This window comes from Rana temporaria, chromosome 1 (genome assembly GCF_905171775.1).
Source record: "Rana temporaria chromosome 1, aRanTem1.1, whole genome shotgun sequence".
Lineage (NCBI taxonomy): Eukaryota > Metazoa > Chordata > Amphibia > Anura > Ranidae > Rana > Rana temporaria.
The window spans coordinates 485,959,124-485,986,801 of NC_053489.1; the positions used below are offsets into that span (position 1 = coordinate 485,959,124).

The following is a 27,678-nucleotide window of genomic DNA, read 5'->3' on the forward strand; positions in this document are numbered from 1 at the left end:
ATAGAAGAACCAGGAGATTCCCAGCGCCGCAGGGGCGTGGGGAAGGTCCCGGCATTGGTTACACATCAAAATAAGGTCAAATGATAGATAAATAATAATAAAAACAACAACAGAACATATGTACATAGCAGCCAAAGCTGAACAGTCTGCAAGAGCACTGGACCAGCAGTGCAGCTCCATTTCACTGCCAATCACCAAACGTGGGTGGGCAGCGGCTGGCCAGGGAAACATGAATTGGAGAACTGTACACTCATATGGCGTGGAGGCCATAATGATGGGGGGGCCGGGGGGCGACCAAACTGAAGAGCGCACAACTGTGCAGGGGGGGGATCCAAACACTGTGGATACGGGTGCAGGAGAGCCGCCCGAGACCCACAAAAACAAAAGGGAGAATGGGGGGAGATTCAGCAATCGGGAGAGGGGTAGGCAACATCTCGGAGTCCCGGATCAGAGTCACATTCATCATCAGGGTCTGGCGGGTGTCGTATAGAAGAAAAAGAGGTATGCACAGGGAGGGGGGGAGGATGCCACGGGTAACTCACGGTTCGGTGGAGGGTATCGGGTGCGCTGAGTGTCCACGGTTCGGGGGCTCATGGGATCGTTGCGCTGATGGCATAGCAGGGGAGGCAGCGAGGATCTCGGCCGAGATCCACCATTCAGTTCACGGTGTGAAGAGGAAGGGTGAGTGCCACCCGACTCCGCGGCTCAAGGATGGGACAGGGCCTCCATCTGTGCATGCTGAGGGGTAGAAGAAAGGTAGGTATGTAGAGGGGTTACTCACAGTTCCGCAAGGATGATGAAGCGTGCGGGGCATCCAAGGGACAGATGTCATCGTCGGTTAGGGGTCAGCGGCAAGTGGGGTAGTCAGATGCTAGGCCGGAGCCCAGCCGGGGGATCCACGGCGCTCCAGCCAGGATAGAACAGCCTGCGGGTCTTCAAAAAATTGGACTTTGCCCTCACATACCACACGGAGCCTCGCGGGGAAGAGCATCGCGTAAGGGAGGTGACGGGCGCGGAGCTGACGCTTGACCTCGGTAAAACGCGCCCTTTTCTTCTGGACCTCGGCCGAGAAGTCCGGATACACTGCCACCTGCACGTTGCCGATGGGGATGTTTCCCTTCTCGCGGGTAAGTCGGAGGATAGCGTCGCGGTCCCGGTAGTTGAGGAATTTTGCGATGAAGGTCCTCGGCGGGGCCCCGGCCGGAGGGGGCTTTGCAGAGAGGCGATGTGCGCGCTCCACGACGAATGTCGAGGAGAAGGCCTCCCTCCCGAATGACTTGACCAGCAGATTCTCCAGGTATGTGGGGGGGTCCGCGCCTTCCGATCTCTCGGGGATGCCCACGAAGCGGAGATTACATCTCCTAAGGCGGTTCTCCATGTCGTCCTGCTTAGAAAGGACGGCATTGAGTTGGTACTGGAGTTGCTCCGTGGTGACTTGAAGGGGATGCAGGCCTTCCTCCACGTGGTCGACCCGGCGCTCCGTTTCGGACACCCGCTCGCGGAGCTTCTGGACGTCCTGACGGATCAAGGAGATGTCGATCTTCACCTCCTCGATCCTGGATGTAAGGGTGGATTGGCATAGGGCAATTGCCTCCAAGACCCTGGCTGTGTCCCCCGAGGCCTGGGTCTCCTCCGCACGAGGCTGGTCGGCGCCATCTTCCTCCTCTGTGTCATGTCCATCGTGCCGAAATTGAGCCAGTTTGGCCAGGGCTCCGGAACGTTTAGGAGGAGACATGAAGGGCCACGGGTGTTCAGGTTGTCCAGGGACGACAGGCAGCTGTGGTAGGGAAGAAAAACCCCCAGGATCAGGTTTAAAGGATAGGTCTCCGGCGGAGCTCTCACTCTGCACGTCCTGCTACATGCAGCTCCAGACCACGCCCCCCACAAATGCTACTTTTACTCTCATACTTTATTATGAGCAAGCGTGGGTTTCTTAAGCATACAGCCGTCCAAGTTTCTCGTTGAAAACCAGCCCGACGAGGATCTCGACAAGCGAAATCAGACTCCCGTCGAGAAAATAGAGAACTTGCTCTCTTTTTGGCTCGTCGAGGTTCTCGAAAAATGTACACACGACCGGTTTCCTCGGCAAAAAAATATCTCCCAGCAAGTTTCTTGCTGTTTTTTGCCGAGAAACTCGGTCGTGTGTACGAGGCCTTAGACCAGTGTTTCTCAACTCCAGTCCTCAAGGCGCACCAACAGGTCTTGTTTTCAGGCTTTCCATTATTTTGCACAGGTGATTTGATCAGTTTCACTGCCTTAGTAATTACCACAGCAGTTTCATCTGAGGGAAATCCTGAAAACATGACCTGTTGGTGCGCCCTGAGGACTGGAGTTGAGAAACACTGCCTTAGACAATCAAACTTAATGAAGCACTTTTTCTTTTTTGAGCAGTGCTAATGTATGAATAAATAGTGTTAGTTCACATAAAAAGTGTGCATGTTATTTTGTACTTTGTCCTTTTTAAAACAACACTAAAATTATGACTGTGGTACAAAACATTGCAAAGTTATTTACAAATTAAGTAAAGTATTTTTTTTTTAAATTTTGCACTTTTTTTCAGTGTTATATCTGTAAATATATGTAAAAGGTATTAAAATATTTATGAACAAAATAAACAAAAACAGAAAAAAGTTGAAATATTAGTTAATAAAATAGAAAAAAAAAATTGAATGGAGAAAGAGAAAAAGGAGTTAATCAGGGCTGATTGGAATAAACTATGGGTTAATAAGGGGGTTCAACAGAGAAAAATTTACTTAATCATGAATTATGAATGAGTCAATCATGAATGCTGCTACCAGGCTCATCCACCTTACAAACCGCTCTGTGTCTGCTACCCCTCTCTGCCAATTCCTCCATTGGCTGCCACTCAACCAATGAATAAAATTCAAGATACTAAAAGTAACTTACAAAGCCACCCACAACCTGGCCCCCAGCTACATCTCTAACCTGGTCTCAAAATACCAACTAAATTGTCCTCTTCTCTCCTCCCAAGACCTCCTTGCTTTCTAGCTCCCTTCTCACCACATCCCATGCTCGCTTTCAGGACTTCTCTGAGCTTCTCCCGTCCTCTGGAATGCTTGACCCTAATCTGTCCGACTATCTCCTACTTTGTTTACTTTCAGACGATCTCTGAAAACTGAGAGTGCCCTCTGCCCCCTACTGTATTAAAGTGTATTGTATTTGTACTGTCTACCCTCAAGCTGTAAAGCACTGCGTTAACTGTCTGCGCTATATACATTCTGTATAATAATAATAATAATAATAATAATAATAATAATAATACTAATAATGAGTGAGTGTTGGAAGGCACTTTGTAGTGAAGATTTATCATTTTTGAAGGAATCATGTGATGGTGAAAATGTTGAGACTATTTACTTGTGGACTTCTTTTTACACTGTTGGACTTTGTTAAAGAGGAATTTGTCAGCACATTTACCATTGTACTGTTATTGTACACCAAGCATATTTATATATTTGTTAGTTATCCAGTTATCCACTAACAGCAGAGCCCTGCTAGGAGTATAGGTTAATCAGTATTTCTTGGACTGCATCATTTTGGAAAGCTAACACTTGGAGCCTGCTGATGGTAAGAAAACAGGGGGCAGTATGATAATCTCATCACGGTGGTCATGACACCACTATAAAATCAGCCAGCTTGGAGAAGGTTGGTTATATTTACTTAACTGCAGTGGATAAAAAGGAAGTCACAAATTTGGCTATGCAGTCTGCAACATGCCTGGATCAAAAAGTAGCTAAGAGAAATGATAAATGTTTTGTGCATTTAGCTATTGCTAACAGTTTAGTTTTAACTTTTGCAAATGAACAGAAATCTAACCCGCACCTTGATTTTAGAACCCAAATTGATGATGCGCGTACAGCTCTGAATTTGAGTCTTACTACAAAGGCGGAGAAATATCTTAGGTGGTCGCGCCATAGATTCTACTCTTTGTGTGATAAACCGAATAAATTGTTGGCGAGAAAACTAACCCCTAGGCCGTTTAATCCCGCTCTTCCTAAATTGAGATTGAAGAATGGCCAAGTTACCCAGAATCCCCACAAGATACTCTAGGAATTCTCCACATTTTATTCTCAACTGTATGAATCCTCGGGAGACTTTAGCAAGACCCAGGCAGAGGCAATTTTGAGTAATATACCCATCCCCAAGTTGTCAAGCGATCATGTGGAATTGATGGAGGCAGAAGTCACAACGGAGGAAATTGTGGCAGCCATTAAGTCCCTGAACCCTTCTAAATCGCCGGGCCCGGACGGGTTCACTGGACACTATTACCGTAAATATACTGAAATCCTAGCCCCACATCTATGTGCCCTCTTTAATGGATTGCGAAAAGGTTCCCCCCTCCCTCCGCATGGGAATAGGACATTTATACATGTCATCCCTAAGCCTAATAAGGACCATAGCGATTGTGCAAACTACCGCCCGATTTCGCTGATCAATGTCGACCTTAAATTACTGACAAAAATACTGGCTACCCGGGTGAACTCGTTTCTAGCACAATATATTCATCCTGACTAGGTGGGATTTGTACCCCACAGACAGGCCCCAGATCAGACTAGAAGAATTATTGACATCATATCTGCTTTAAATTTGGGTTGGGATGGTGGAGGGCAGAGGGGAGCTTTGCTGCTCTCGTTAGACCTGCAAAAAGCGTTTGATTCATTGTCCTGGGATTACCTTTTTTTTATACTAGAGAGATATGGGTTTGGGTCAAATTTCCTGACGACACTCCAAACGATATACAGCGCCCCTACTGCTAACTTGCTGGTCAAGGGCTACAAATCTTGGGATACTTACATAAATGGAGGCACCCGACAAGGCTGCCCTTTGTCTCCCGTGTTGTTCATCCTGGCTTTGGAGCCCTTGGCAACCAAGATTAGAACACATCCTGATATATTGGGTGTTCGCTGTGGAGGGCGGGAGCACAAATGTGCGCTGTTCGCGGACAATATATTGTTGCTCCTCTCCTCTCCGGTTACCTCATTGCCAACTCTGAATATAGTACTGGGAAATTTTGCGACGTTTACTGGTCTGCGGGTAAACCACTCTAAATCTCAGGCTCTTGCCGTCTCCTTACAGCCCCACATAGTTTGAGCTCTGCGTGGAAGATACTCCTTTAGTTGGCAAGAGGAGGCTCTTCCTTACTTGGGCATTTATTTAACTCCCACTCTTACTACATTATATAAGAAGAACTATCCCCCTTTGTTTCGCAAGTTGTTGGAAGACCTTCAAAGGTGGTCAAACAAACCCCCGTCGTGGTCGGTAGGCTGTATTCGGTCAAGATGACCATTTTACCAAAGGTGTTGTATTTATTTAGGACTCTCCCAATAGCTATAGTAGGTATGGACCTCAAGAAGTTCCAAGCCAAACTGATTGACTATATATGGGATCATAGAAGGCCTAGGGTGAACAGGAAAACATTGTACACCCCTAAATTGGGCGGAGGTTTGGGCATGCCGGACCTCCTTAAATATTACCACTCAGCTCAGTTGGCCCAGTTGATCCGATTTCATACGGGTCGATCCAGGCCACTCTGGATGGGGTTGGAGTCCTCTCTGAACCCAGATAGAGAGATCAGTCACCTGATGTGGCTGAGGGGACGGGATAGACCATCTGTGCTATATCCGTCTCTGTCGTTTTCCCTGAGATCGCCTAGCAAAAACATACAGGTTTATATCGCCAAACACTCCGATGGCGTCCTTGTTCCATAATCCCCTGTTCACCCCGGGTCTCCGACCCCAGGACTTCTCTTGGTGGATCAATAAGGGCCTATTGAGGATAGCGGATCTATGCGATCACAAGGGAGCTTTGTCAAAATCGGTTCTACAGGAGAAGTATGGCCTTCCGAATTCTGAATATTTTCGATACGCTCAAATTGCTCACTTTCTAGAGACTTTGAATCGTACTTCTGACCTCTCTACATCTACGGCTATGGAACAACTTTGCAAAACCTTTGACAAACACTCCGGTCACATATCATTAATCTATGGTTTATTGTCTTCCAACACCCAAAAGATGGTTTACATGCAAAAGTGGGAACATGATCTTGGCACGGAATTGGAAATTGCGGAATGGAGTAAACTGGTACAGGGGGCTTCTAGGTCTTATATTAATACCTCTTTAATAGAGGCTAATTATAAAGTGCTGATGCAATGGTATATGGTCCCTGCGCGAATAGCCACTTTTTCTCCGGGGGCGTCCCCGCGGTGCTTCAGAGGGTGCACTGTGGATGGCACCATGTACCACATTTGGTGGACATGCCAAAAGGCGAGATGATTTTGGATACGCACTTATAACTTTATTTACTCTTTAACTCAGGTTAATCTTGTTAAGTCGCCTCTGCATGCGCTGCTGGGACGCTCGGTAGAGGGAACGTCAAAGCACTTGGGAAAACTGATAGCTTTTATATTTGTGGCAGCCAGAATCTCCATTGCTAAGTCTTGGAGGACCCCCACTGTCCCTTTTTATCTTCTGAAATCTAAACTGTCATGGATTATGGTGAACGAGAGGATGTCGGCCATTCTGAACGATAAAGTCAAGGTTTTTGACAAGGTGTGGGATCCCTGGATCACCTACCTCACAAATGTACATTGATCCGCATCAACGCAAGGGCTTTCCCTTTTTGGGTTAAGGTAGGGATGCACCATCCTTTCTTCTTCCCTCTCCTTCTTTTCCTTCCTCTTCTTTTATTTTTCTTTCTTTTCTTTCTTCCTCCTTCTCTGTTTTTCTATTGTTACTTCCCATTGTTACGATACTAAATCAGCTATAGTTGGTTATTGTCTGCTGGCCCCTCGGGTCTAGATAGTGCTCCAAATCAGCGATCCTGAGCAGGGTTTGAAGTTATCCCTGTTCAGAGAGAGTTCTAGTAGGAGCACTCAAATACATAAGATGTGCTAATGTTATGTTTATATTTGCAATAATTTGTATCTGTGTCTTAGTCCTCCAGATTATGACTGCGATTGTTTGTTTTTTCCCCTCCCCCTTTTTTTTTATCTCCTTTTTTTTTGTAAATTTATTTTTTTGTAAAATTCAATAAAAAATATTGGAAACGAAAGATAAGACCGTATATAACAATTATGGACCTTAGCTGACATGAAAGAGGAGAAATAAATGTATAATGTAATGTATTTGAAGAACTGTGAAAATGTTGTATAAATCAATAAAAAGAAATTGAAAACAAATATCGCTTTTTTGGTCCCCGTGACCAAGGTATATCCTCCGACCACTCTCCAATGTCCTCTCCTCATGGTTAAGTACCCAATGGTTCCAGTGGCAGGATTTAGTGGAGGAAAAAAAAGAGACAAGCAGGCTCCTCCTCTGCTGCCAGCTCCAGAAATGTCTCCTCTCTTCTGACTCCACTAAATCTTGCTATTGGAACCATCCGGTACTTCACCATGAGGAGAGGATATCAGAGAGCATTGGAGGATATACTTTGGCCACAGGGACCACATAATCAATATATGACAAAAGGGTCAAATCTATCACTTCACACTTGGTAATTAGGTTTTACATAGAGTGATTGCCATTTATTGCAGACACAACATGGCACTATGCAAACATATTCGCCAGCACACCGAGGATCATTTAGAAAAACGTCCAGAAATTCATTTGTCTGACGAAGAGGTCCTATGCGACCTTGAAACATTGCTGTTTTGATCGTTTCTATGCATTTAAGAATTTCTGGACGTTTTTCTAAATGATCCTCGGTGTGCTGGCGAATATGTTTGCATGATTGCCTTTCCGGTTTTCAACTGGTAATCGCTTCAGCACCCTCCTTTCTTATCGGCCATTTTCCAGGAAGGTGTGCAATTAGAATATTTTTGAGACAACATGGCACTAGTCTGCCTGCTGAAGGAATGTTATCCAAACATCACTGGGATTGAGCACTGTTATTACCAATAGTTGGACTTTGATTTGTATATACAGTATAATTTTCTTTACTATTTATGTGATAGATTTCATATTTTTTCTGAAGAAACCAAATGTTGTAGGATGTCTGTATTAATGCATAGGTAATATGTGAGGTCTTTAACAGGATAAACACATAACAGCTAAGCATGAGAAATGACATTACCATGTACCTGTGCAAATTCTTTGTTTAGAATCATTTGTTCTGCCAAAGAAGACTCATTATGAAAAAGATGAGGCTGCATGTGACTCCACATATGAGGAAACCACCAAAACTCATTCACTGATGCCAATAAAAGATCATCTCCTTTATCTTCCTCAATAGTACCTTCAATAAAAAAAAAAAAAAAAAAAAATCCCAGATTAATTTATTGTTATCACGTTTAAACTATCTAAATACATTTTTATCTTCATAAATTATATATAATTGATGCTGCATATCAAAGCTTCTGCACAATGTTCTATTTTTCATGTCACCATGTTTCCATGTTTTAGACGTGTTAGAAGGGCCTGAGAGAGTGAACTATTGCACTTTTTAAATTAAAGAACCATAGAATTAGCACATACTAAATAAATAAGTCCATTTGCTTAAGCATGATGCATATTTTCATTCAGAGGTGTAGTTTGAAGCTTGTGAGTCCTGGTGCAAAGGTTGTCCTGCACCACTCCCCCCAGTACTACCACTTATATTACACACCCTGATACTCCCACTGTGCCAAGACACTCCAATTGGCTAAATAGTTATTGCAGATCTTTATTTACATATTGAGAGGGTAATTCAGAATAATTGGAGAGGTGTGTCATGTGGAGAGTTTCTCCAAAATCTTTTGCCTACCCTGGAGCAGGGGTAGGCAACTTTTAAGAGGTGGAGATCTACCTGAAACAACATGAAAAAGATCAAAGATCACCAGGGTTTTTGTTTTTTTTTAAGAAATGAACTAGCAAGTCCTAACTAAATAGTAAGTAAAACATATTTAAAATAAAATAAAACAAATGTCACTGTAAAAATCTAAACGCACACTACCGCGTTTTTGCGCGGTTTTCTTTATCGTTACATCACGGGACACAGAGCGGCATTCATTACTATATGGGTTATATGGAGTACCTTCAGGTGATGGACACTGGCAATCTCAAACAGGAAATGCCCCTCCCTATATAACCCCCTCCCATAGGAGGAGTACCTCAGTTTTTACGCCAGTGTCTTAGGTGTTGGTCATGGTTTAGCTTGCCTCCGCATCCTTGGGATTAGGTGAGCTAACCGGTTCTGTCCAAAGGCCTCAGCGCTAAAGTGGTCAGTAACCGGGCCCCAAACCCTTGGGGTATAGCCCATAATGCTTTCTTTTTAGAGAGCTGGACCCTGGGCCCAGAACTTAGAAACCTTTGGGGGCCTAATGTTTCTGTTGCCAGGGTGCTATATGGGCCCAGGACAGTGGATCCTTCATAGGAACCCAGGGCCTGAAGGTCTAGACATCCCCACGGAGATGGGGGAAGATTGGGCCTCTTGCTTGGCAAAGTCCTGCGGCATGGAGCAGGTAAGTGAGGGGAAAACTTGCGGAACTTGGTTCTTAGCAGGTTTTTTCTGGGGGGTCACAGGGGACATGCCTAAAGTTATGCGCTGCATCTGGCAAACTAGTCACATATCTTAATGATAGGATGGCTCTATGTGTATTATTCCCCATAAGAAGTGACCTCCCTTGTAGTGTTGGAAAAGCATTGAGTGGGGCCTGTATGATATAATGTGTATGTGTGTGTCAGAGAGCTGTGCTTACCTGCAAGCCTCCAGGCGATGCTCCATCAGTCTTCCTCCTCAGAGCCTGCAAAGCAGGCAAAACGCTGACCTCCTCGTGGTTCCAGGATGGAGCAGAGAGGCTCCCTTCCCCCCAACCCCCCCCCCTGTGTTATAGGCGCAATTCGCGCCGTTTAGCTGAGGGGGGAAGGGCGGGTCAGTGGCTTAAGGAAGGGGCGGCCCTTCCTTTTTCGTTCCAACAGCTCATTCTAACATTGGAACTGAGGAGAAAAAGACCAGAGCGGCAGCACGGGGCGCCGAGGACACACAGTGGCCAGAAAGGATATTGCAGTCTTCAGAAGACTGTTTTCAAGCCTAGAAATAGGCTGTTTCTTTTCCATCTCATAGTTTTTCTTTGCAATACTACTCAGGGGGACAGAATGCTTTTTCTTTCCTGGATTTGAAACAAAAAACGAAAAAAGATAGAAAAAAAAAAAGTCATCTAGGGGAGAGGAAGCATTTTTTTATCCCCCAAACAGGTGTTTGGGCAATTAACTATTTATAGTTCCAAGTACCAATAAGCTAGCAGGTGTACCTCGGTATTGTACCATGGCATCCGGGTCAGAGGGTACAAGAGGTGGGGATTCCCCCAGAGAGTCTGAGGTCTCGGACAAAGTTATGCCGCTGCTTTCCCCAGAAGGAGCCTTGGGGCCATCGGGATCTGGGGCTGGAGCTGGCGCGGGTCAGTCCAACCCTAAGATAGTCACGGACGAAGTATTACTCACCTCTTTAAAAGAGATGGAGAAAAGAATGGGAAAAATGATAGCCACAGCTATGCGGGGCAGTAAACGGATTAGATCTCCGTCGCCCGAGCGCGGACCCTCAGAAGAGGAGGTCCTTTCCTCAGGGGAATTGGACGACCTCTTGGACAAGGACCAAGTGGGTTCAGGGATCGAAGATCCGGATACAGAGGAATCTGGAGCAGTCTCCCAAGGGGAGAGCTGGTGGATTCAAGCCTTAACGGACTTGGTCCATAGTGCATTCAACTTGCCAGTACCAGATCTCCAGGTATCGACGGTTTCAGCTTTGGGCTCACTGAGGGCGCCTCAAAGCAATGCAGTGTTTCCGATCCATCCTCTACTAGAGGGAGTTTTGTTCCAAGATTGGAACAAGCCAGATAAGATCTTCTTACCACCTAAAAGATTCTCTGCCCTATATCCTATGGAGGATAAATTTTCCAAGAAATGGGCTACTCCTGCAGTGGACGCAGCCATCTCATGTGTTAACAAATCGTTAACATGCCCTGTAGAAAACATACAGGTGTTTAAGGATCCAGTTGATAAACGCTTGGAAGCACTACTTAAGAACTCCTTCACTACTGCAGGGGCAGTAGTACAGCCAGCTGTGGCTGCGATTGGGGTTGCTCAAGCATTATCGGATCAAATTAAGCAGATGCTTAAACTTATTCCTGCCCAGCAGGCAGAAGAATTTTCGGATGTCCCTAGGGCCATATGTTTTACGGTAGACGCAATTAGGGATTCTATCCAGCAAGCGTCACGTTTATCGTTATCCCTTATCCATATGAGAAGACTCTTATGGTTAAAGAGCTGGGAGGCCGAGCCCCCATGCAAGAAGCTCCTGGTAGGGTTCCCCTTCCATGGAGGTCGACTCTTCGGAGAAGACCTAGATAAATACATTCAGACCATTTCAAACGGCAAAAGTACTCTCTTGCCAACTAAAAAGAAGTTTCAGGGGCCTGCGTTTAAACGACAGTACTCCCCTGGGCAGGGGCCCTCTAATGCCAAACAGTATCGACGGCCTCCTGCGAAAGCAAACTTCGGCTTCAACAGCAAGTCGCAAGGACAGGCTGCTAGAGGCAGAAAGCAGTGGTTTCGCAAACCAGCAAAACCAGCCCCCAAGCCGACCTTATGAAGGGGCGCCCCCACCCACGAAGGTGGGGGGAAGGCTGCGACTCTTTTCAGAGGTTTGGGAAGCCAGCATTCCCGACGAGTGGGTACGGTCTTCCGTGGCCACGGGCTACAAATTAGATTTCCTAAAGTTTCCTCCTCCTCATTTCCAGGAGTCGAGGATTCCAAACGATCCGGAGAAGGGAGCCGCATTAATGTCGGCATTAAATCATCTACTTTCCCAGGAAGTAATAGTAGAGGTACCAGTCCTGGAACAGGGGCTGGGTTTCTACTCCAACCTATTCATCATCCCAAAGTCCAATGGAGATGTCAGGCCAATTTTGGACCTAAAGATGGTAAATGCATACCTAAAAGTCCGCTCATTTCGGATGGAATCCGTGCGGTCAGCAGCTGCCACACTCCAAAAGGACGACTTCATGGCGTCCATAGACATAAAGGATGCCTACCTTCATGTTCCAATTTATCAGCCACATCAAAGATATCTACGCTTCATGGTGGCTTCGCGTCATTTCCAATTCGTGGCGCTTCCCTTCGGGTTGGCTACGGCCCCCCGGGTGTTCACGAAGGTCCTAGCTCCAATCCTAGCCAAGCTAAGGATCCAAGGGGTCACGATCCTAGCATACCTGGACGACCTCCTAGTCATAGATCACTCGTCTCCCGGCTTGGAGCGAGCAGTGGCCTCACGGTCCAATACCTCGAGAAGTTCGGCTGGGTCCTAAATCGAGAAAAGTCAGCTTTCCTGCCCACAAGGCAGTTGGAATATCTCGGCATGAGATTAGACACAGAACAACAAAGAGTGTTTCTACCTCTGAGGAAGGTCCAGAGAAGCAGTTGCCCATCAACATCTTGGAGCTCAGAGTTGCTCGACTAGCCCTCAGGGCTTGGACGTCAAAATTGCAGGGGTTCCCGGTGAGAATTCAATCAGACAATGCCACGGCCGTGGCATACATAAATCACCAAGGGGGAACCAGGAGTCAAGCCGCTCAGAGAGAGGTGAGCTTGATTCTCCTATGGGCAGAGGCTCATGTGCCCTGCATATCGGCAATATTCATTCCAGGAGTGGACAACTTTCAGGCGGACTTCTTAAGCCGCCAGACTCTATGGCCGGGGGAATGGTCTCTGCATCCACAAATCTTTCAAGCACTCTGCCAAAGATGGGGAGTGCCGGACGTGGATATCATGGCATCGAGACTCAACAAGAAGCTAGACAGGTTCATGTCCCGCTCAAGGGATCCGATGGCCTGCGGAACCGATGCGCTGGTTTGCCCTTGGCATCAGTTCAAACTTCTTTATGCGTTTCTCCCGCTCCAGTTACTACCCCGCCTGCTGCGCAGGATCAGGGTGGAGCACATACCAGTTATCCTGGTAGCTCCAGCATGGCCCAGAAGGGCATGGTACTCACTAATCTTAAGGATGGTAGTGGGAGACCCTTGGACTCTTCCTCTACGGCCAGACCTGCTATCGCAAGGTCCGATCCTCCACCCTGCCTTACGGCATCTAAATTTGACGGCCTGGAAGCTGAATCCCTGATTCTCAGGGGTAGAGGTCTGTCTCAGAAAGTAATCTCTACCCTAATCAGAGCCAGGAAACCGGTCTCTAGGGTGATTTATCACAGGGTCTGGAAGGCCTATGTAGGCTGGTGTGAGTCCAAGCTATGGCTTCCTCGCAAGTTCACCATCGATAGAGTTTTAAGTTTTCTCCAGCTAGGAGTGGATAAAGGATTGGCATTAAGCACAATCAAAGGACAGATTTCTGCTCTGTCAGTGTGGTTTCAGCGGCCGCTGGCCACCCACTCGCTGGTTAAGACCTTCCTTCAAGGGGTCTTACGTATTAAACCTCCAGTTAGATCCCCGCTTTGCCCGTGGGATTTAAATCTTGTTCTGTCAAGTTTACAGAAACAACCGTTTGAGCCGTTGGCTGAAATTCCTTTGGTTTTACTGACAAGGAAGTTAGTATTTTTGGTCGCCATAGTTTCCGCAAGAAGAGTTTTGGAACTGGCGGCCTTATCCTGTAAGGAACCATATCTTATTTTTCATAAGGTCAAGGTCGTTCTCCGCCCTCATCCTTCCTTCCTACCGAAGGTTATATCCAGTTTTCATCTAAACCAGGATTTGGTATTACCATCCTTCTTCCCTAAACCTACTTCCAGAAAGGAAGGGTTGCTGCATACCTTGGATATTGTCAGGGCCATGAAGGCCTATCTTAAAGCTACAAAGAAGATCCGGAAAACGGATGTGCTGTTCATTTTACCGGATGGGCCCAAGAAGGGGCAGGCAGCTGCAAAGTCCACCATCTCTAGGTGGATTAAGCAATTAATCACTCAGGCCTACGGCTTGAAAGGGTTGCCTCCTCCAGTATCATTAAAGGCTCATTCTACTAGGGCCATGGGCGCCTCCTGGGCAGCACACCACCAGATCTCTATGGCTCAAGTTTGCAAGGCGGCAACCTGGTCTTCTGTCCACACGTTTACAAAATTCTACCAGTTGGACGTAAGAAGGAATACTGATACAGCCTTTGGGCAGGCAGTGCTGCAGGCTGCAGTTTGAGACCCTCGGATTCCGGGAGCTCCTCTTTTTTTTGAGTTAAATTTAAAATTTAAGATTATTTTTCTCAACTAAGTTGGATTTATTATGATTTGAGTATATCTCTAAATTAAATCCTTTTGTCTTGGAGATGTTCTCCCTCCCCTCATTGTAAGCATTGCTTTGGGACATCCCATATAGTAATGAATGCCGCTCTGTGTCCCGTGATGTAACGATAAAGAAAAAGAGATTTTTAATACAGCTTACCTGTAAAATCTTTTTCTTGGAGTACATCACGGGACACAGAGCTCCCACCCCTCTTTTGGGGACCATTTTGGGAGGCATACTGCTTGCTACAAAACTGAGGTACTCCTCCTATGGGAGGGGGTTATATAGGGAGGGGCATTTCCTGTTTGAGATTGCCAGTGTCCATCACCTGAAGGTACTCCATATAACCCATATAGTAATGAATGCCGCTCTGTGTCCCGTGATGTACTCCAAGAAAAAGATTTTACAGGTAAGCTGTATTAAAAATCTCTTTTTTAATGTCTGGCGTTTTTACAGCTCTATTGCTGGAGCCACAGAACGCCCTGGTCCCGCGTTTTTTTTACAGAAAAACGTCTATGCCATTTGCAGCTCAAAAACGCCTATGTGGGCATGATGCCATAGAATAACATGGACAGGCGTTTTAAGGCGTTTTAAGCTGTAAAAAACGCTCAGAAAAGTGGCTGTAAAAACGCCAGCGGAAATGAAGCCTTAGATTTGTTTTCACTAATTGTTTCTTTACCTGAAGGACTTACATCAGGACAGGCTTAGCCCTGGAAAGTTTGTGTTTCGGATTTAATTATTTTGAAGCACAGGTGTTGGACATATTCATTTTTGAAGCACTGTCATTCAGGACTGGTTTAGTTTCAACAAGTTGGGAACAACATGTTTATGCTAACCCTTATTTTTCAGGTTCCAATTTTGCACAGTGGTGATTTATTTATTAAGTGTTTTGGTTCACTATATTTATTCCAGTCTTTCATCCAATATTATAAATTTTATGATCACACAGCAACAATCATTTTTGTGGTGGTGTGGTCAGGCTGGTGTTGTACTCACTATTATTATATTTAATTATATTTAATTAATTGTTCAAGCGCCCCCTTTAATATACAGTGTATATTTATTTTTTCATCTCTGGTTCCATATTTTGAAATGTTGGGGTAGCAGCTTATTTTCTACTGTTTGCATTATTTTTATCTATTTTTTCTATTTTCATGTCTGTACATATGTTTGGTTTCTTCCAATTTTATTTTGCAGGTGGCTCAACCAGCTATCAACAACTGTCGGAGAATGGGGCAGTATAGATAGTCAGGATTGTGAAATTTCTATGCATCACTGTATATAAATGTTTATATAATAATGTTTTAAAACGTTTGTATTTTTCTATTCTCTTCTTTCTACTGTCCTTTTCTGTTGTTGTGCAGATTCAGGTTGGGCATTCAATCCTGAATGCCCTCTTTTGGGACACTGGGGACAGTGTCTATTCAGGTTGGGGGAGTGTGTAGCGCCCATGTACTTTATAGTACTGGTGCTAGTCAAATTTAAGTATAGATCAGAGTGTAGTTAAACTCTGATCCAGATTGTTAGTAGCAAATTGTGGTCTCTGTCTCAGCTTGGCTGTGCTGTGAGCCCATTCTGCTGTGCTGGTCTGTTCTTCCAACCCTGGTACTGCAGGTGGCAGCAGTGGAGTCGAGGTTTGGGTGCTCTTCCCAGCAGCCAATCACAGGGGTTTGTCCTCGCTGTGCATGCTGGGGAGGGGTATTTATGGGACAGACACCATTGGTTCTGGGTCTTCTTCGTCCAGTGTGGCACCCACCTTTAGGGTGGCCACATCACGGCGCCATGGTCTACCTTCTTTTGAAGATCCCAAGCTGGGTGCTGTTCGGTGGGGGAGTCGGTCTGAGGAGCGCCATTAAGAGGCTGGCGATCCAATAGGACTTGGACGAAACCACCGGGGATCACAGGTAGCCAGAGACTGAGGCAATGGTTACCTGTCGGTCGGTACCTGGGAGACAAGTTGAAGGAGATCAAGACGTAACTCAAGTAAGGAGGCATATCTCCAATAATCCAACCCAGGGGACCTGTGGCAGAGGTATCTTCTGAGGCTCATTGAGAGGGGTCTGTGGCAGAGACTTTCTCCCAAGTTCACCAAGGAGGGTCTGTGGCAGAGACTTATTCCTAAAATTGTCTGAGTGATACTCCGGCTGCCAGGTCAGTGAGAGAGGCCTGTCCGGGTACACTAAACCCACTCCGGCGGGAGTGGTGAAGAGAAGTGTTAAGTTTGGGAGCAGGACTGTTTCCTATCATTACGTCTGAATCTGCTATTCTCCTATCTTCTTCAGCTCTAATTTCCTCACCACAAGTTTATTGTTTTTACCCGGCTGGGTAATAAAGAGCACCTTAAAAGAGCACCTGTCGTGGACATTCATTTACTTCTGTTTATGCACATACGCATCATTCACCCCTAGAAAATTTGGAGGAGCCACGAGGTAACACGCCCAAAAATCCAGCAGCTCCAATGAGGGTAATGCCACAGTACATTGGCTTTAACCTCCCTGGCGGTATTATTATGTCAGATTTTAGGTGCTGAATGCAGTACAATTATTTTGCATGGAAATTTGAAATTTTATATTGTAGGCCTGTAATTCTTAGGAATAACTCACAAAAATCTGTCCAAACAAGAGTCTAGTAGACATCCCAGGTATGATAAAGTTTGAAACACAAAATCATAAATTATAATATAATAAATAACCATAAATAATTATAACAAATAATAATAATAATATAATAATAATAATAGTAATAATAATAATAATAATAAAAATTAATCAATAATGTAATCAAAAACACTGAAATTTGTTCAGTTGCAGAATTGTCGCTGTCATTGAGCATGGAGCTCGGTGGCACTCGGGCGCTGTGAATCGAGCGAGGAGGACACAGCTCGCTCACACAGCGGGGAGACATCGCAGGATCCAGGGGACAAGGTAAGTAACCTCTGCCTGGATACTGCATTACGATCCTGAGTCTGGCTCTGGGATACCGCTAATGGTACTGGATTTCCACCCCGAGCCAGATTCAGGATTAACAGGGAGGTTGTGTGCAGTGTAAAATAGCACATACTGCAATTTTTAGACATATAAGGGTTGATTTACTAAAAGCAAATAGACTGTTCACTTTGCAAGGAAAGTTACACTTTTCAAGGAAATTTTTCCCAGACCTTTGTGAATAAGGTGAAGTTCTATTGACATTCTTCATCCAATCATGTGCAAGAAAAAATACTGTTTTTTATTTTAATTTTCCTTGTACTTGATTAGGCATTCTTTGTAGAGTGAAACTTCACTGTATTTACCATACTCTGGGGCAAATTCCCCTATTCCCCCCTAGTATATAACCCCTATAGTGTTAAAAAAAATAAGGCTGTTCCTATGCTTCTGATTTTCTTCATTTTACAAAGAAGCAGGTTTGTACATTTAAAGCGGAGTTCCGGCAACAATTTCACTTTTTAAATATAAATACCCCTGTAATACACAAGCTTAATGTATTCTAGTAAAGTTAGTCTGTAAACTAAGGTCCGTTTTGTTAGGTTGTTACAGCATTTAGACACTTTATAAGATAGAAATTGACTGGGGCCATCTTAAGTGTGGGCATCATGAAGCCAGACTGTATGACTTCCTGGATTTCAGCCTTGCAGATGCACAAGCAGTGTCAGATCAGGTTTCAGCACCTGTGCTGTCCAAGTCACATGATCCTTTGAGACTGGGGAGTGCACAGACTCCTGGAAAGTTACACCCACTACATTCCCAGGAGTCTGTGCGGTGCATTAAGCACCTAGGTGCAGGAAGTGGGAAGATTAACTATTCTGCCTAGCAACAACACTTTGAAGGCATCTAAAAAAAAAAAAAAAAATCGTAAAGGACTAATGACATTTTTTTAAAACTACTGATGTAATGTTATATTTATGGGTGGAACTCCACTTTAAATATTGTAGGAATTATGGAAAAATACTGCGCTACCAAGAAAGTGTTGGTGACCAGCTCTCCAGACTACAATTAGACAAACTGTGCAACAAAAAAATGTATATACTTTAACTGTATGTAAACGAATGCAAGTGACATAAACTGATATACAGATACAAATTTAAATGTATGAAATCATAAAAACAAATAGTTTGTTCTGTGTGTATGCTTTTACATGTTAAGAAAAACTTTTTCAGTGTAGGACAGTTCTTATGTTTGAAACCTATTATCTTAAATAGTGAGCCATGACAGGCTTTTAACTCCAGAACCCATTTGTGTCTTTTTTATCATTCAAAGTGTTGCTTTTTTAATGGTATTGTACTGTAAGAAATGTAGTGTAAAATGTGTGTGACAGTTACATTTAAATACAATATCTCTCATGTTAGCTTTAAGTTTTACTGGCAACATGTAAACCTGGCTAGGCATTTCAGTCATCTGTGTGTCACGTGTTTGGAACTTTCATAACTGTAATGCCGCATACACACCATCACTTTATGTGATGAAAAAAAACGACACTTTCTGTGAAGTAAAAAATGACGTTTTTGAAACTTCAATTTTCAAAGACGAAGTTGCCTACACACCATCGTTTTTCTCACAATGTTCTTGCAAAGTAAGGTTACGTTCCACCACGTTTTACCATTGAAGCTAGCTTCTGGGCATGCGTGGATGAAAAAACGTCTTAGAAAACGACGTTTTTTGCTACACACGGTCAATTTCTGTGAAGTAAAAAGTGCACTTTTGAAAAACGACACATAAAATTGAAGCATGCTTCAATTTTTTTTGGTCGTTTTTTACAAGACATAAAACGACGTTTTCCCCCACACACAGTCAATTAAAGTGACGTTTTTAAAAACGTCATTTTTTTTCATCACATAAAGTGATGGTGTGTACGGGGCATCAGGCCGCGTACACACGATCGGTCCATCTGATGAGAACGGTCCGAAGGACCGTTGTCATCGGTTAACCGATGAACCTGACTGATGGTCCGTCGCGCCTACACACCATAGGTTAAAAAAACGATCGTGTCAGAACGCGATGACGTAAAACACGACGTGCTGAAAAAAATGAAGTTCAATTCTTCCAAGCATGCGTCGATTTGATTCTGAGCATGCACAGGTTTTTAACCAATGCTTTTGCATACTAACGATTGTTTTTGACCTATCAGTTAGGCGTCCATCGGTTCAATTTTAAAGCAAGTTCCTATTTTTTTGACCGAAGGTTAACTAACCGATGGGGCCCACACACGATCGGTTTGGACCGATGAAAACAGTCCATCAGTCCGTTTTCATCGGATGGACTGATCGTGTGTACACGGCCTTAGACCATACCCCTAAACTAGCTTGAGTTCTATCTCAGAATATGAAGAGGACTATTTTCACCTCACTCACTTTCACCTGACATTTATAGTAGCCTGTCAATCCAATTAGAAAGTGACTCAGAAAATTCTGCCTATTTTAGGTGTGTTTAACCAAAGCCTAAATGATACTAAAATGAATTGAAACCGCTGAACTAAACGTAATGCATTGCAACACATTAAAAATTGTTTATTGCCTATACTGCTCCTTTATTTAGATCATGTGTCTTCAAACTACGGCCCTCCGGTTGTTCAGGAACTACAATTCCCATCATGCCTAGTCATGTCTGTGAATGTAAGTGTGTTACAATGCCTCATGGTATGTGTAGTTCTACAACAGCTGGAGGGCCGTAGTTTCAAGATCCCTGATTTAGATAATCCTATTTTTCATGTTCACAGGGCTTGGAAAGTTACACCCACTACATTCATGTTCACAGGGCCTGGAAAGTTACACCCACTACATTCCCAGGAGTCTGTGCGGTGCATGAAGTGGGAAGATTAACTATTCATGTTCACAGGGCTTGATTAAGTCAACAGAGCACCCTTCATGGCTTCTTGCACACATTCAGGCTATGCTTCCCAAAACCCTTCAAGATATGCACAAGATGTGTGCTGGCTCTGGGGAACTTCTATAGTGCTTCAGGGCAGCCCAGTGCTTGATGACAGGGGAACAGAGAACTTCCAGGTCAGTGGTCAGCACTACAGAAAAGTACAAGACAAATACATAAAGCCTCTTTCTGGGCAGTTTGTCAGATAATCTGGAACTGCACACACTGCTCTTTTTTTAGACAGGAGTTGGTGGAGAAAGGCAAGGCTAGATTTCAACCTGCTGCCCTGCCAGAATGCAGTGTTTTTTTGAACTGGTTGTTGACTGCTCTGTGAAAGAAAAAGCGTACTGGTATGGCTGAGAACTACACTCCCTTTCTCCACTTGCTTCAGCACTTGAGCTTTCATTAAATTCCGATAATGTCTTGCCAGTGTCTCCTACTGCTACAATGAGACACACTTATTTCCCTATAACAGGAAGGAACTTGTCATTAATATCTAGGCAAGATCTCATCCAGTGCAGTTTATGCCACCTGTACTGCATGGAGCTGAAGATCACTGGGCACACAAGTTCTAAAAAAGGTGCAGTGAATGCTGTAGGGAGACAAAGTGAGGTCTGCTGGAGAGTCTACACCTACATTCAGTACAAACTTTAGCTTCCACCTGTTATTCACTCTAGAGCTCTCATGCAGAATGGCAGGGTGGGAAGTAACATACTGAGACAAAGTGAAGAGAGGCAGACTTTGGGCCGGATTCAGATACAATGGAGTATCTATCCGCGCGGCGTAACGTATCTCAGATACGTTACGTCGCCGTAATTTAGGGCGCAAGTTCCATATTCAGAAAGAACTTGCGCCCTATGTTACGGCGGCGTAACGTATGTGGTCTGGCGTAAGCCCACGTAATTCAAATGTGGATGGTGTGGGCGTGTTTTATCTAAATTTACTGTGACCTCACGTACTTGACGTATTTTACGAACGGCGCATGCACCATTCGTGAAAAAATCCCAGTGCGCATTCTAGAAATCCCGCCGCAAATCGTCATTGGTTTCGACATGTAAATTACCTCCAGCCCTATTCGCGAACGACTTGCGCAAACTACGTAAAATTTCCAAAACTCGACGCGGGAACAACGTCCATACTTAACATAGGATACGCCTCATATAGTAACTATATTCCCCCGGAAAAAGCCTAACGTAAACGACGTAAAAAAATGCGCCGGGCAAACGTACGTTTCTGAATCGACGCGTAAATATACGGAAGCGCCACCTAGCGGCCAGCCTAAAATTGCAACTAAGATACGACGGCGTAAGAGACTTACGCCGGTCGGATCTTAGTCAAATCTATGCGTAACTGATTCTATGAATCAGGCGCATAGATACGACGCCGCACACTCAGAGATACGACGGCGTATCTCCTACATGAATGTACCCCTTTGTTTTTAACCACACTGATAATGCTACCTTGTCCTGCGTTACTAGGTAGCAGCCATTTACAGGGCACTGCACACTCCCTCAGGGAATCAGAGTAGGGTGTCTTCTTGGAGCATCAGGACATCTTGGTGACATTAGCATGCTTGCAATCATCTACAAGATGTGGGGAAGAGCAGGCTCCTGAGATTTGTGGTATTCATGGGAAATAAGCTCCCACTCAGTAAAAAAGGCAAACTATTCTACAATCGTGTGTCCCAAAGGAGCATCTAAGGATTAAAATGAACAGGTGTTCTGTAACAAGGGTGCACAACACAACTATATAACACAAATAAATGTTTTCTTGTGACTGGAGTTTAGCTTTACATAGCCAGTGATCTCAGGTACAGCCTGAACACGTTTACTGTCTTTTAGTCCTTATATTGTTTTTCGACATCTGTGATTACCCTACTGAGAACATGTTAAAACAAAATAATTTAGAGGGAAAGGCAGAGGGAAAAATGATAAAGCAATAAAGCTTGTTAGGAGAGCTTAGGTAATACAAGTCAATGTGCAGAGGATGATTAATAATAATATATAAATATTCACAGAGCAATGTGAAAAAGTGACATTTTGCTATACTGTACCAAGTTTTCCACTGAAAATATAGCATTAAAGGGAAATGCAATGGAAAAAAATAAATGCATTGTGCTTACAATACAGTCATGTTCTAGTGTTTCATATTCCCAACATAGATAACATAGACCAGGGATAAGCAATTAGCGGACCTCCAGCTGTTGCAAAACTACAAGTCCCATCATGCCTCTGCCTCTGGGTTCATGCTTGTGGCTGTCAGAGTCTTGCTATGCCTCATGGGAATTGTAGTTCTGCAACATCTGGAGGTCCGCTAATTGCATATCCCCGACATAGACATTGAAGTTCTGTAAGAAAGTTCTAATTCTGCAGTATTGCTAAAATACCTACAGTATTTTTATAGCACCAACAATTTACATTGTCTTTTTTTGCTTTTAAATACTATACATTCACATCAGACCCTGTCCTCAAGGAGAATAATATCTAAGGTCCATATCACATGTGTATACATACACACAAACACAATTTAGAGAGGAGCCAATTAACCAACATGTCTTTGGAGTGGTGGGAGGAAATCAGAGTTCAGAGAGGAAACCCACGCAAGTCCAGGAGGAACTTGATAACACTTTGCAGACAATGTCCTAGTCACAATACAAACTGATGACTCCAGTGCAGCAAGGGAGCAGTGCCACTCACAAAGCCACTTTGCCAAACAAACCTTTAGGGCCCTTTCACACGTACGTACGGACAAACGGTCCGTGTTTTACAAGTCCGTTTACAGACTTGTAATGTATCCCTATGGGATTGCAGATGTTAGCGGATGATGCATCCGCTAACGTCCGCAAACATCCGTGTCCGCAAAGATCCGCTTTTGCGGACGGAAGAAAACCCTATTTTTCTTCCGTCCGGCGGAACGGATCGGATGAATACGGACACACGGTCCGTATTCATCCGATTCCCCATTGAGGAGAGCGGAGGAGAGACAGGGCGGTCTCTGCACAGTGTGCGGGGATCTGCCCTATCCGCCGACAGCTCAGCGGGGATTTACGGATGATCCCCGCTGAGCCGACGGACACACACGGGGCGGATGAGTACAGATCCGCTACCTGTGAAAGGGCCCTTAGCCTCTTGTCAACTGCAAAATTCATATGCAGTGGTAAGAAAGGTGTCCTTTAACTCCCAGCAGTTGCACATATTCATCCACAAAAGAACGAGGCATTAACCACTTAAGCCCCGGACCAATATGCTGCTAAATGCCCAAAGGCGTTTTTACAATTCGGCACTGCATCGCTTTAACAGACAATTGCGCGGTCGTGCGACGTGGCTCCCAAACAAAATTGGAGTCCTTTTTTCCCCACAAATAGAGCTTTCTTTTGGTGGTATTTGATCACCTCTGCGGTTTTTATTTTTTTGCGCTGTAAACAAAAATAGAGCGACAATTTTGAAAAAAAATCAATATTTTTCACTTTTTGCTATAATAAATATCCCCCAAAAACATATATAAAAACATTTTTTTTCCTCAGTTTAGGCCGATACGTATTCTTCTACCTATTTTTTGAAAAAAAAAAACGCAATAAGTGTTTACCGATTGGTTTGCGCAAAATGTATAGCTTTTACAAAATATGGGATAGTTTTTTTGCATTTTTATTATTTTATTTTTTTTACTACTATTGGCGGCGATCAGCGATTTTTTTTGTGACTGCGACATTGTAGCGGACACTTCGGACAATTTTGACACATTTTTGGGACCATTGTCATTTTCACAGCAAAAAATGCATTTAAATTGCATTGTTTATTGTGAAAATGACAGTTGCAGTTTGGGAGTTAACCACAGGGGGCGCTGTAGGAGTTAGGGTTCACCTAGTGTGTGTTTACAACTGTAGGGGGTGTGGCTGTAGGACTGACGTCATCGATCAAGTCTCCCTATAAAAGGGATCACTCGATCGATACGCCGCCACAGTGAAGCACGGGGAAGCCGTGTTTACACACGGCTCTCCCCGTTCTTCAGCTCCGGGGAGCGATCGCGACGGAGCGGCTATAAACGATTAGCCGCGCCGTCGTCCCGGATCGCTCCCCGCGGGAATCTGCACGCAGCGGGGGGGTCCCGATCGGATCCCCCACCCGCTAGAAGGCAAGGACGTATATATACGCCATTCTGCCTGTCCGTGCCATTTTGTGGACGCAAATAGTCGTGCGGCGGGCATAAAGGGGTTAAAGACCAAATATGCAGCACATTTTTCATTTGTAATTCTGTAGAAAACTCTCAAAGACTGAAGACCTATTTCAGAAAATGGTTATAAACTATAGACATGCTAGAGGAATGGTTGGAGACTAGGGAAATGCTTAGGGGAGACTGACAGAGACTCGTATATGAAACAAGAAGCTGCCTAAAGCGGAGTTCCAACCACAATTAGCATTTTTTAAATGTATGTCCTTTCATCCTGCGTTTTTATAATATAAATCTGGTCACTTACTATTTTACAATCCGCCGCCGATCCGCATAGATATTCAAAAATTGTTTATAAAACTATATCTACACCGTTGTCATTTTGCTTGTGGGCATTGTGAAGCCTACAGGCACTTACTTCCTGGAAGTCTTGGATGGGGAGTGATAATTGGACAGCGCACTGCATCCTGGGAAATGATGACACACATTTCCCAGGAGCATTAGGCCGGGTACTCACGACCAAACATGTATGGTGAAAGCGGTCCGTCGGACCGTTTTCACCATACATGTCTGCCAGAGGGCTTCTGTACGATGGTTGTACACACCATCGTACAGAAGTCCGCGCGTAAACAATACGCGGGGCGTGTCCGCGGTGTCGCCGCGTCGATGACGCGGTGTCGCCGCGACAATGACGCAGCGACGTGGGCGGCCCGCCTTTAAAATGCTTCCACGCATGCGTCGAAGTCATTCGACGCATGCGAGGGACGGCGGGCGCCTGGACATGTACGGTAGGTCTGTACTGACGACCGTACATGTCCGAGCGGGCAGAATTCCAGCGGACTGTTTTAAAACAAGTCCAGGAATATTTGTCTGCTGGGAAAAGGCCCGGCGGGCAAATTTTTGCTGGAATTCGGCCCGCTCGCGCCCACACACGACCAAACATGTCTGCTGAAACTGGCCTGCGGACCAGTTTCAGCAGACATGTTTGGTCGTGAGTACGGGGCCTTAGAGGGAGATGATGTCAGAATCCTAGGTGGTTTCAAAGGCAGATTTCGTGGGACCGCATAGCAACAGGCATTTCCAGATGAGTAAAAAAAAAATATATTATTTTTTTCTTTTTTAGTTGTAAGCTACAGTTTAAAGCAAAATTGTTTTTTTTATGGAACCTCCACTTTAAGGATCACTAGCATTACAACTCATTTACAAACTAATACTCCTGCTTTTTTTTATCCCTGCAGTCCCCTTAAAAATAAATGTCAACACATTTAATGATCCCCACAGCAAGGAACATTACAAAAGAAAAAAACTATATAAACAATAGGAGAAAGAGAATGGGTAGCTCAGAAAATTAATAAAAAAAAAAACTTTCTGTGGCCAATAATGTAATTTATATTCTACCTTAAGTGTCCTGGCCTGGAACTTTAGTGCTCTGATAGTGCAGATATTATAGTATCATGCCATAGTTTTCATAGTACACATGGTGCTATAGAGAGCACCTTCTTTGAAACAAACACTACGTAGGAGGAAGGTATTAATAGCTATACCCTGTCTGAGTCTCATGATACAGGGATCCAGGAATACTTCTCCTTACACTGTTCCAGGTGCCGTTCAGTTCTGGCCAAGTACCTGTGCAGGAAAAACACTGGGCCAGATCCACGTACATCGGCGCATATATAGGCCGGCGTAGCGCATCTCATTTCCGCTACGCCAGCTCAACTTAGAGAGGCAGGTACCGTATCCTCAGAGTATTTCCGCCTAACGTTGCGCCGGCGCGACGTAAATTCCCAGGCGTAAGCCGGCGTAATTCAAAGTAGGAAGGAAGTGGGCGTGTTTCATTGAAATGAACTGTAACCCCATGCAAATCAAGCGCCGAACGAATGGCGCATGCGTCATGACGCTGACTAAGATCCGCGCCTCTCTGCGGATGCTCAGAACTAGGCCTGGCGTAATCCCTGAGATACGCCCAGGGCATAAATACACCCAGACATGCGCCCGCTTGTTTCCCCCCCTGAAGCAAGGTACTTTTGCTGGTTGTTTTGCTGCTGGTTTTTTTTGAGCCATGTCTGCTCCAGCTGCTGAGAAGAGGAGGAAGTTGAACTATTCTCCACAGGAGAAGGCTGTGATAATCAGGGCCATGGCCCAGTTTGATGTCTTCCTCAAAGGTGCAGAGAGTGCCAATACCACCAAGGCCAGGAGGACGGAGATCCTGTCGCAGATTGCGGCTGATGTGAATGCGTTGGGATATGAGGTCAGGACCACCAATGACATTCAAAAAAAAATATGATTTGCGTCGCCTGGTCAAAGGTAAGATGGCAAGGATGAGGGCTCATGCCAGGGACACTGGAGGGGGACCAGCAACTACCTTGCCGCTCACTCCTGATGAGCAGGTGGTTGCCCAGTGCCTCCACAGGCATCAAGTGGAGGGAGTTGAGGGCTTTGACTCCGTTGAGGATGCCTTGAGGACAGGTAAGTGTGTTTTATCTCCTATCTGGTGTGTAGCATGTGTGGGGGTGGAAGGGAACATGTGACAAGTGTGTGGATCCTCCAACATGTGAATGTTTTGTGTCATCCACAGATGTGCAGGAGGGTGCTGGGCCATCTGCTTCCGGTGGCTCTACAACACCATCCCCCGGACATCAGTCCGAGTCAGACCCCCTGGCAAGCCAGGAGTCATCAGTGGAGGGGAGTGGCCACACCTCTCCTCAGGAGGTGGTTGAGGAGGAGGTGACCAGTGGAAACGAGGTCAGGCTCAATTTGGAGGAGTCTCCCCCTTTGGCTGGGACCAGTCAGCCCTCCATCAGGGGTAGCCCCTCTCGGTCCTCCCCCAACAGGGCTTCCCCCTCAAGGGTCTCCCCTTCTCCAAGGCCCCAAGCCTCTTCTGGCCACAGGAAGGTGTCCAGGAAGACTAGGGGGGTGTCTTATGTTCTTCCGGAAAACCTCAGGAGAGACCAGGCCCGCCAGACCCGGCATCTGGGTGAGGTGGCCATGCAGATGGAGCACATGGCAGACAGCATGGCCTCCTATGCCACCATGACAGAAGCTGTCCAGGACATTGGCGCAAATACGTCTGCTGTGGTCACCTGCCTGGGGGATCTGCAGGCCACCACAGCAGGCCTTGTGGATGAGGTCCACTCCCTGGCAGAGGCTGTCAGGGAAAATACATCTACCATCCAGGCAGAGGGGAGGCAGTCCAGGCTGCTGCAGGCCGACACAAATGCGGTCCTCACCCGCATCGCCCTGGCATTGGAGGGCAGGCCGCCAGCCATGGAGAGACCAGGGGATGCTCCTCCTCCTCCTGATTTCCCCCCCCCATGAGTCTCCCATGAGGAGCCATGGACGGGGCCGTGGCAGGTGTGGGCCATTTTTTTGGTGTTTATTTTTTTATACTCAGGTTATGAGTTTTTTATGTTTATTTTTTTATACTCAGGTTATGAGTTTTTTATGTT

The 27,678-nt window shown here is 45.2% G+C and overlaps 1 protein-coding gene across 2 annotated transcripts in view; it reads right to left on the minus strand.

The window, feature by feature from the left end:
* LOC120918466 (bifunctional heparan sulfate N-deacetylase/N-sulfotransferase 4-like) overlaps nt 1-27,678 on the minus strand; it is a 494,123-nt gene that overhangs the window by 261,564 nt on the left and 204,881 nt on the right. For both annotated transcript variants that reach the window (XR_005744379.1, XM_040330064.1), the window contains exon 4: nt 8,097-8,251. Coding sequence is in view for 1 of the 2 variants with exons in the window: in XM_040330064.1 (XP_040185998.1) it covers nt 8,097-8,251 (155 nt within the window). In the remaining variant the exon portion in view is untranslated. The remainder of the gene's footprint in view (nt 1-8,096; nt 8,252-27,678) is intronic.